The sequence below is a fragment of the Chelon labrosus genome, assembly GCF_963514085.1.
Source record: "Chelon labrosus genome assembly, chromosome: 3".
Lineage (NCBI taxonomy): Eukaryota > Metazoa > Chordata > Actinopteri > Mugiliformes > Mugilidae > Chelon > Chelon labrosus.
The window spans coordinates 3,405,526-3,416,047 of record NC_140339.1 but is presented as its reverse complement, the minus strand read 5'-3'; the positions used below and the strand labels follow the sequence as shown (position 1 = coordinate 3,416,047).

The window sequence follows — 10,522 nt, the reverse complement described above, 5'->3', positions numbered from 1 at the left end:
TAGTTAGGACACATGGGGAAAGACATGAGTGCTGAAACCTCAAAGGCAAAAACTTTCAGCATAATGACAAATACCATGAAATAGAAAAATCTGCACAGTAACAATCAAGATATGAGAAAAAACATGTTTGACTTTGTTTAAACTCACTATAATGCATTTTTTAGGAACCATCAATGTTTAATACATCCTGTTATTTTCAAAGACATTGAAGGACATATGGGCCGCAGGACGTTTAATTTAATTTGATTTAATCACTTGTGATTGTTGGTTGGTTGGTTTAGTTCATAATGCAAATGATGTACAGTAAAATAACACTCTCACAGCTGTATTAAGACATACAAGTAACTAGTAATTTTCCATGGGAACAGTTGTACTTGTTACTTCCCTCATCTCCTGGTCTAAACAGTAGACCTAAAAATAAAGAATATAATATATTTAAATAGGGCAGTCTATCGTGTAAAATAAGATATTTTTCAAGTTTTCAACACTCTTATGAACATGGTGGGAGTGGACAAAAGTGCTTTCCAGCTTCCTTTAAGTGAATGTTTGTGATTATTGCAACAATCCCACACAAATACAGTCCAGAATATTCTCCAGAATAATCCAGAATAACCCTTTTCTTTGTCTGTTTCTACCAGAGGGAGTTAGTTTCTGCCCTCCGTCCACGGTGCTGTTTCCACATCACTGCTGGCTTTCTCAAACTATGGGTCAGGTAGAGGGTATAATCCCATAATTTATTTGTGTAAATCCTTTGTTAAAAAAAAAAGAAAAAGGAATGCATTTAAAAAGAATGTGCAACAACCCTAATAAGACGTGAACTGTAATAGAGATGAAACTTGTAAAGACAATAAAGCAAAGGTTTGGTCTATGGCTGTTTTTGGATGGGGTGGTGTTCTCCTTGTGTCTGCGTGGGTTCTCTCCAGGTACTCCAGCTTCCTCCCACCGTCCAGAGACATGCTGGCTAGGTTCATTCGTTCAGTTACAGAAAATGAATGAATGAATGAATGAATGAATGTTTATGGATGAGCAAAGAAAGCTGTCCAACAGAGAAATGACACATCTCCAGACGAAAACACATGCAGCACATGACCAAAAGACGAGTAGACCCCATTAGTTAAACTGGGATAATGTGAAATGATGAAAATCAGCTATGGACGTCCTCAAGACAGTTACGAGTTTCAAAAGGTAATTATGGTAATAAAAGCCAGATGGAATAAGAGCTTTTATAATAATCTATAATAATCTGAGCATGGATTGTATCTTTACAGTTGGTAGAACCAGGACCGTGGCTGTGTTTGTGTTGCAGATTGTGTTTGTACAAGACCAAAAAAAAAAATGAACCAGTTCAAAGACTGAAACCTGAACTACTAATAAAGAAATATCACAGTTGAAAAGAATGTGCAACAACCCTGATATTTATGAAAGACAGCAAGAAACTTAGAAACCACTGTGAAATTATTAAACAAGGACAGGGAGGAAAAAGACAACACAATTTACAATACTTACAATTTACCTTGCTCATCTTTTCTTTCAGGTTTCATAGCCTACATGATTAAATGGCATTGGATCATTAGTTTGAACATGTATGAATCTGATAATGGCTGACAATATACAACAGATGAAATGAAGGTTGGATGTTATTTTTTGAACTGACAACCAATGTCTGATTGGACTAACGCTCACTCAATCACACACATTTCCTTCTTTGACGGTAAGGAACTATTTTGTGTTTCATGTTCTACCACTGGTTAGACCAGTTTACTAAGTTCATAGCACAGGAAGATAAGCGAAACAAATCAGACACACAAACCGTCTGGAAGCAACACAGAAAGGTGATTTTCTGTGGTGTTTTAAATCGTTGACCTGGACGTGAGTTTGAAAGGTAAGAATCCTGAACTATTCATACAGATTAGATGGTGACCTGTTAGGCTGTATGTGATGTACTTCTGATAGAGGTGATAACGATCAATCTCATCTCCATAGAGGTGTGTACGATGAATGTTTCTGCAGAGAGAGAGGACGGTGTTTCTACCTCAAAGGCTGCTCTGTCTGAGCAAAACGATGGCCAAAGACAAAATAGGTAAAAATGTTGAATGTTGAACGATTGTTCAGCTCAGAGTTCAGCTCTAAAATCAACCTGTATATGATGTGTTTAAGCCAAGTGAACCAGGAGAGACTGGACTCACCTGTACCTGGTGTTTGTTTGAGGAGTGGTAGGTCTATGAGTAAACACATTGAATTTAAGGGTGGAGACAAGGGACAGTCAAGAAATGAACCAATTGCATTCAGTAATAAACGACACTCTGTTGAGCCAAGGTATGAATTATGAATACTTACTGAGGTTTGAAGTAAGTCAGGAATCTAATTTTTACTTTAGGTTATGTCATTTCTTTCAGGAAGTACATTATTTTAAACCTGATGAAAAGGAACCCTGACAGACAACATTAACTGCTGTCTTTATAACCTGGAATTTAAATGTTTATGATGTGTTGAACCCTGTACCTGGTGTTTCCTTCAGGAGTGATCGGTCTATGACTGAACCCATAGCATTCAAGGATGGAAACTACTCTGATCAACAAATGTTAGAATTTAAAGTAGATGTCTGTTCTTGTGTGACTTTACCGATGAATACTTGGAGGTTTATTGAATTGTGAAATGTACTTAAGTTCAGTTTATAACCTGGAATGTGAATGTTTTTGTTGTGTTGAAGCCAAGTGAGTCCAGACCCACCTGAACCCACCAATGTCTCCATGAAAAGTGACCGGTCAAGAAATGAACCAGTTGATTTCAATAATAAACAACACTCTGATGAGCAAAGGTATGTATTATGAATACTAACTTAAGTTTGAGCTGAAATCAAGGATCTGATCTTACTTTAAGTGACATTAGTTTTTCACGTAAAGAAACCATAGAATGTGAATTTGTATAGTAGCTATTGTTGGAAATAAAATGAGCTTATAAAAGGATCATTACAAAAATACTTGAAGCTTCGAGCAGCTGTAAAAGCAATGTTAAGTTCTTTCATTTTGTGTTATTGTTTCATTTTTAACGTTAAAACTATAAATAAAAACTATAAAAAAAATATATTCATTTAGTTCACACAATGCTGACTGAGCTAATCAACATCTCTCTGCATTTTCTCAGTACCCCTAAGATTTTAATCTTAGGCTCTTAGTCTCTAAATCAGGGAATCACATAGCCACAAAATTGATCATGTTTAACAGCCTTCCATTAGTGGGACATTAGCTCTCTTGTTGTCCCCCTCTCATGTTCTAACCAAGCTGGCTGAGCCCAGACGTTCCTCTAAAAAACGTAATTAATCAAGAATTTGCGGACCCAAATATTTGTGCCCAAATGCTATCCAATCATTCAACATTCAGTTCAGACAGTGTATATTTCTGGTTGATCTTTGTTCTTTTCTATATCTCTTTTTTTTCTGTTCAGTTTTAGTCACACACTTCCCCACACTTTCCGGAAGAGGTCAGAGGTAATCGGTCATCAGCATCCAAAACATCTGGATTTCATTTTCAGGGTATAACTGTATTTATTTATTCAGATTTTCACTCTCTTACTTAGAAGAGCAGGATAATATGAAGATAATATGTGGCCGTCTTTAACAGATATGCATTTGCCAGAACAACCAGTTAGTCCTCATTCCTAAAGGTTTATAAAACCAACCCACTGAAGCTAATATCAGGTCTTGTCCAGGTTTTTCTGCAGCAACAGTGAGCCAAGTCCACAGAACAGAAAGAGAAAAATGAATTGACTTGTCATAGCAGAAAATGTATATGTGTAATTGATTTTGATATTTGCCTGGTAAGTGCTTTTACTGCTAGGGGAGGCCAAAACATTTGCATTCAGTTTAGAAAGATCTGCTGTGTCAAGTTGGAACTACGACATTTATGATGTCAATCAGCAAAACCTTCTAAACTCATCGAGTCATATTGTTGGACATTTTCTCTAGGGGCTGGAGGAGGACATTGTTACGTTTGTGAAGCAGGAGCTGAACAGGCTCAAGAAATTACTGATTTCAGACTCTCCAGGAGGCTCAGAGAACCTGAGAGAAGATGATGGAGAAGAAGAGCAGAGAAGCAGCGACAGAGATGCATTTCTGAAAATCACACTGAACTTCTTGAGGAGAAAGAAAAAGGACCAGCTAGCTAACTCTCTGCAGAGCAGTAAGATGATTTAACTATTATGCACCATCTCTTTTTATTTTGTTTTGCAGACCTGCTTAACTTGTATTGATACCTCCTTTGAATGCATATTGTAGGTTCACAGCAGCAATTAGCAAATGCCAAACAACTCTGGAACATTTACCTGCGCAATTGATGAAAAAACTATTGAAGAAATATCCAACATCTGACCATAAACCTGATGTTGTGTCCAATCAAATACGATAATTTGAAAAAGAGACAAGCCTTCATCCGATTTGGATGGCAATACCCTCAGTGTCTGCACTAACTGCTAAAATCAGAAAAATTACTGTATTGCATCACCATTCACTGACTGATATTATTGTTTCTGTCCTCAGAAACTCATGTTCCAATTTGTCAACGTAAATTAAAGTCCAACCTGAAACGGAAGTTTCAGTGTTTGTTTAAGGGAATTGCCCAAGCAGGGAACCCAACACTTCTCAGTCAGATCTACACAGAGCTCTACGTCACAGAGAGTAAAGAAGTCAGTGATCAGCATGAAGTCCGGGAGACAGAAGCAGCCTCAGGCAAACATGCAAAATCAGAAACCACCATCAGATGTGAGGATATATTTAAACCTTTACCTGGAAGGAATGAGCCAGTCAGGACACTGGTGACAAAGGGAGTGGCTGGCATTGGTAAATCAGTCCTAACACAGAAGTTCACTCTGGACTGGGCTGAAGACAAAACCAACAACAACGTACAATTTATCTTCCCATTCATGTTCAGAGAGCTCAATTTGCTGAAAGAAAAAAAGTTCAGCTTGGTGGAACTTGTTCATCACTTCTTCAATGAAACCAAAGAAGCAGGAATCTGCACTTTGGAAGAGTTCCAGGTTGTGTTCATCTTTGACGGTCTGGATGAGTGTCGACTTCCTCTAGACTTTCACAACACTGAGATCCTGACTGATGTTACAGAGTCCACCTCAGTGGATGTGCTGCTGACAAACCTCATCAGGGGGAAACTGCTTCCTTCTGCTCACCTATGGATAACCACACAACCTGCAGCAGCCAATCAGATCCCTCCAGAGTATGTTGACATGGTGACAGAGGTCAGAGGGTTCACTGACCCACAGAAGGAGGAGTACTTCAGGAAGAGATTCAGAGATGAGGAGCAGGCCAGCAGGATCATCTCCCACATTGGGACATCACAAAGCCTCCAGATGATGTGCCACATCCCAGTCTTCTGCTGGATCACTGCTAAAGTTCTGGATCATACACTGAAGACCAAAGACAAAGCCGAGCTGCCCAAGACCCTGACTGAGATGTACATCCACTTCTTGGTGGTGCAGACCAAACAGAGTAATGTAAAGAACAACAAAGAAGCTCAAACAGATAAAGTCTGGAACGAAGAGACCAAGAAGACCATTCTCGCTTTGGGAAAACTGGCTTTTGAGCAGCTGGATAAAGGATACTTAATCTTCTACGAAACAGATTTGAAAGATTGTGGCATTGACATAACATCTGCCTCAGTCTACTCACGACTGTTCACAGAGATCTACAAAGAAGAATGTGGGATGACCCAGGAGAGGGTGTTTTCCTTCGTCCATCAGAGCCTTCAAGAGTTTCTGGCTGCACTCCATGTCTTTGTGACGATCATCAACACTGGTGAAGACATGCTGAGAGGAAGGCGGTTGGCATTACCAGCTGAATCTCAACTGAAAAAACTCTACCAGAGGGCAGTGGACAATTCTTTACAGAGTACCAACGGACATCTGGACTTCTTTGTCCGCTTCCTCCTGGGCCTTTCACTGGACACTAATCAGACTCTGCTACAAGGTCTGCTGAATAAGGAAGCAAGTAAACCACAGGTCAAAGAAGTGCTCGTGCAGTATGTTAAAAAGAAGATCAGGGAAAATCCCTCTCCAGAGAGAAGCATTAATCTGTTTCACTGTCTAAATGAACTGAATGACCGCACTTTAGAGGAGGAGATCCAAAAAAGTCTGAGATCAGGAAGTTTCTTCGAAAACAAACCCACTTCTTCTCAGTGGTCAGCGCTCTGCTTCATCTTACTGTCATCACAAAAAGATCTGGATGTGTTTGACATGAAGAAATTCTCTGCTTCAAAGGACTTTCTCCAGTGGCTGCTCCCAGTGGTCAAAGCATCCAAAACGTCTCTGTAGGTGTACAAATAAATAACATCGTCATGTTTATATTTCCCTTCAGAGAACAAGGAAATACTTCATAATCAAACCTTTTTCTTCTTTAGGCTCAGTGACTGCAACCTCTCGTGGAGAAGCTGTGAAGTTCTAGCCCCAGTTTTAACCTCCAAGAACTCAAGTCTGAGAGAGCTGGACATGAGCAACAATGACCTGCACAACCACGGAGTACAGCTGCTCTCAGTCGGACTCCAGAGTCCAGAGTGTAGACTGGAGATTCTCAGGTTGGTTATTGGTGATTAGTTTGGCATTTAAACAATTAAACATGTATGTACATGATCCATCACCTCTATTAAGAAGAATCTACATTGTGCTCATGTCTCCAGGTTGTCAGGCTGTCTGATCACAGAGGAAGGCTGTAATGTTCTGGCCTCTGCTCTGAGCTTAAACCCTTCCCATCTGAAAGAGCTGGATCTGAGCTACAATCCTCTAGAAGAATCTGAAGTGATGCAGCTGTCTGCTGGACTGAAGGACCCAAACTGGAAACTGGAAATTCTCAAGTACAGTTAATAATATCAGTGTAGAGATGGATTATTTCCATAATATACTGTACATGTGTTAGTGTCAGTGACCATTTGTCTTCCTCTGTCACTCTGCAGTACTGATCATTGTGGAAAATGCAGACTGAGACCATCACTCTTCAAGTGTAAGTTACACTTTTCCAGCATCACGTATTAAATGAAATAGGTTAGGGTTAGGGTTAGGGTTAGTTAAATGAAGTGATTGATAACTTCTATAATCTACTGCACTGATGTACCATCTTCAACATGACAATCACAAAATGTTTGTTGTGATTGATTGATTCAACCTGGCCTTGGGTTCCTATCAGCTTAAATGTTTTTGTACAATTCAGAATTATCTACATTTCTGCATGAATATTACTCGAACCATCACCGCATTTTCACTCAAGGCCTGAAAGTAGACATTGGTCCATCACCAATGACAAGCTGTCCTGGCCCAGATTGAACAAAACAGGCCCTAACGAGGACATTCCCACCCCCATGTTTCATGGATGGGATGAGATGGGAGTTGGTACAAATGAATTTAATCAAATAAAAAGAGACACAAAGAGATGCTAAATGGCAGGATAGTCCAAAAATGAAAATGAAAACAAGAAGAACGCCTGGACATGACAGGACCAAAACTTGACATAACTCGGCATGGAAACAGTAACTATACTAAGACCTGACAAGACAAGACATGGAAAAAAAGAACAGTCTGAGACAACAGAGGACAAAGGGAAAGGCAGGACTATATATACTCAAGAGCAGAGGAGACACAGGTGAAAACAATCAGGGCGGGGCAGACAATTACACAGGTGGGAAATCACAGGACAGGAAGAAGGCAAGACAGGAAACAAGGAAAAACTTAACAAAATACAACAGGAAACTCTAAAACATGAAACATGAACAAATCTCAAAACATGAACACATTAAATCATAACACAGAACCTTTAGCCAATGTGAGAGAGGCCTTTAGCTGCTTAGAAGTTACCCTGGGTTCCTACTTCCACAATTTGTGGGATAATCTGCTGATGTTGATGTTTTGAGTCATATTTATGCAGAAATATAAAATATGGGAACCAGAGCCATATTAGAAGATCAACTAATAGCAATGATCACACATCAGCTACATAGATAACACATTTGTGAGTTCACAAAGTTTTCTTCTGTCCTGTTTTCACCATCAGATTTCTGTGAACTTGAACTGGACCCAAACACAGCAGACAGGAACCTTTTACTGTCTGAAAACAACAAAGATGTGCAGGTGGTGACAGAGAAGCAGTCGTATCCTGATCATCCAGAGAGATTTGATGGCTGGAAGCAGCTGCTGTGCACTGAAGGTCTGACTGGACGCTGTTACTGGGAGGTACAGTGGAGAGGAAGGGTTAGGATAGGAGTGACATACAAAGGCATCAGAAGGAAGGGAACCAGTAGTGACTGCTGTATTGGATGGAACGATCAGTCCTGGTGTGTGTCCTGCTCACCTCAGGGTTTCACTGCCTGGCACAATAACACACCATCAGATATCAACGCACCCCCACCCACTGACTCCAACCGGGTAGCAGTGTATCTGGACTGGAATGCTGGAACCCTGTCCTTCTACTCTCTCTCCTCCAGAAACCTCCTTAATAGACGGATCCACCTCCACACCTTCCACTCTACATTCACTGAACCCCTCTACCCTGCTGTAGGGTTCAGACAAATGACTGAGGATGGGACTGAGTCCACAACCTTCTCGTCCTCAGTTTCTCTGACTCTGATTTAGTAATGAAGGTTACTCCTTTGGTAGAACAGCTCTCACCAGGTTCTTGAAGCCTACAATAAAGACAATCTCTGGCTGTTTGTGGATGAGCAAAGAAATCGGTCCAACACAGAAATGACACAACTACAGGTTGTGTTATGTGTTATGAAGCAAACTAAGCTCAGCATAAAATAGCATTTTACTGCTCCAGAGCTTCAGAGGACTGGATGTAAAAGCATGGTTGCTTCTCATAACCCAACTAGACCATTTCTTGCTGGGTGAGAGCTCACCAAAATGAAGAAGCTCTTATAAATAGTCGTAAATAATAAAGGCATTAAAAAGTTGTCAATAAAACTTTCCAACCTAGTGTGAAATGCATGGGCAGGCATGGGATGAAACATCCTGGTTTTAGGACATTCTAGCGGGTTTATACAGGTCATTATGGTAATACGAGCCAGATGGAATAAGATCATGTATAATAATCTGTAAATCTAAGTATGGGTTGTATCTCTACAGTGACCCTACGTTGTTTAAATCAGGACTGTGGATGTGTTGTCTGAAATCCAGACTGGTGTCAGATTGTACTGTTTGGTCAAGACCAACAAACCAGAACCAGTCGCTGAAACCCGCACTATTATTTAACAACTACATTGCCTGTATTTAAACTCTAGAAGTGTCCTGATACTGACTTTTGAATGTTTTTGTAACCCTATCTGGCTTTTCTTGTTTATCCTGTTTTTATTTTGTAAGCTTCTTCCTTGAGGTTTCTTGTCCTACTTCACTTCCTGTCTGTGTTTTCCCTCCAATTCTATAATTGGTTTCTTTGTGTGTGTTCCTACCTCATTTGTTTGACCTCTGTCTCTTTTATCCTTTTGGCTTATATAGTCCAGTCTTTCTCTTTGTCCCTTGTCAAGTTGTCTGTGGAGTTACCCCTGTTGAGTTAAGTCTATTAAGTTTCCTCTGTTTAGTCAGTTGCTTGTTGATGTACCCTCGTGTTTCTGGTTGTCTTCTCATGATTCCTGGTTTCTTGAGTTCTTGTCTCGCTTTTGTTTTTTGTTTTACCCCGCCTAACCTGCAGCACTTTTTGTTCCAGATTTTGTAAGTTTTCAATAATGTTCTTTAGTTTCCTTCTTCTGCCTCCCCTTGTGTCTACTTTTCGAGTCCACAACACAATAAGAAGCTGAGCACAGAATTCAGCAGAGTTCAATACTTGTCTGCATATTTGCACACTAATTTAAACCTGACTTCTGACTTCTTGGAGATTTAATACTTGCCTAATTTATTTCACTTAAAACTCATATGTTCGTTTACTGTTTATCTATAATTTTCTTTGTCATCTTGTTGAAATAAATATTTAAATCAGCCTTTGTCTGGTGTGTGTTGTAGTTAGGATACATGGGGAAAGACACTGGTTCTAAACGTCAAAGGCAAAAACTTTCACCATAATGGCAAATATCCTGAAATTGAAAAATCTGCGCAGCAAAGATGAAGGCATTTTTAAAGAGAGTGCTGTCCCTTCCAATGGACCACCATGACTACTGGACATTAGCATTTTTTAAACTAATGTGAACTGGGCCAATTGTAGATCTTATCTGAAATGAAAAACAAAAGCGAGACAAGAACTCAGGAAACCAGTGGCGGTGCACTCGGTCGCAGCGGCTCAGGACTAACCCTCCATCCAATCATGCAAATATGCTGTACAATTTAAGATCTTATCTTAAATTGGCTTATCTTATCTATTATCTTATCTTACAGCACACTGTGAAGTACTATTAAATGTTATTGACGGTGCCGATTTATATAGGCTAAACATATCTGCAGTGCACAGTATTGATAAGCGCATGTGTTTGTGGTCAGTTCTCTTGGGTTATATTAGTTGACATTGTTGCTGTGGTTGTAGCACGTGTTTTTTGTCCTTGATGTC

General features: G+C 39.8%; 1 protein-coding gene across 1 annotated transcript; it reads left to right on the top strand.

Annotated features, from left to right (window-relative positions):
• The first annotated feature begins 103 nt into the window (after positions 1-103).
• LOC311485822 (protein NLRC3-like) lies at positions 104-9,903 on the top strand. Its single transcript, XM_084541461.1, has 9 exons — positions 104-2,080; positions 2,711-2,818; positions 3,445-3,532; positions 3,965-4,178; positions 4,535-6,314; positions 6,405-6,578; positions 6,681-6,854; positions 6,954-7,000; positions 8,045-9,903. Exons 1-9 carry the CDS (start codon positions 1,995-1,997, stop codon positions 8,620-8,622), a joined length of 3,249 nt encoding a protein of 1,082 aa, XP_084397587.1. The 5' UTR covers positions 104-1,994; the 3' UTR covers positions 8,623-9,903.
• The last annotated feature ends 619 nt before the right edge of the window (positions 9,904-10,522 follow it).

Coding starts and splice junctions, on each gene's coding strand:
- LOC311485822 (XM_084541461.1), top strand. CDS start 1,995: ATGAATGTTTCTGCAGAGAGAGAGGACGGTGTTTCTACCTCAAAGGCT. Junction 2,819..3,444: donor CAACACTCTGATGAGCAAAG/GTATGTATTATG, acceptor TTTTCTGTTCAG/TTTTAGTCACACACTTCCCC. Junction 3,533..3,964: donor ATCTGGATTTCATTTTCAGG/GTATAACTGTAT, acceptor CATTTTCTCTAG/GGGCTGGAGGAGGACATTGT.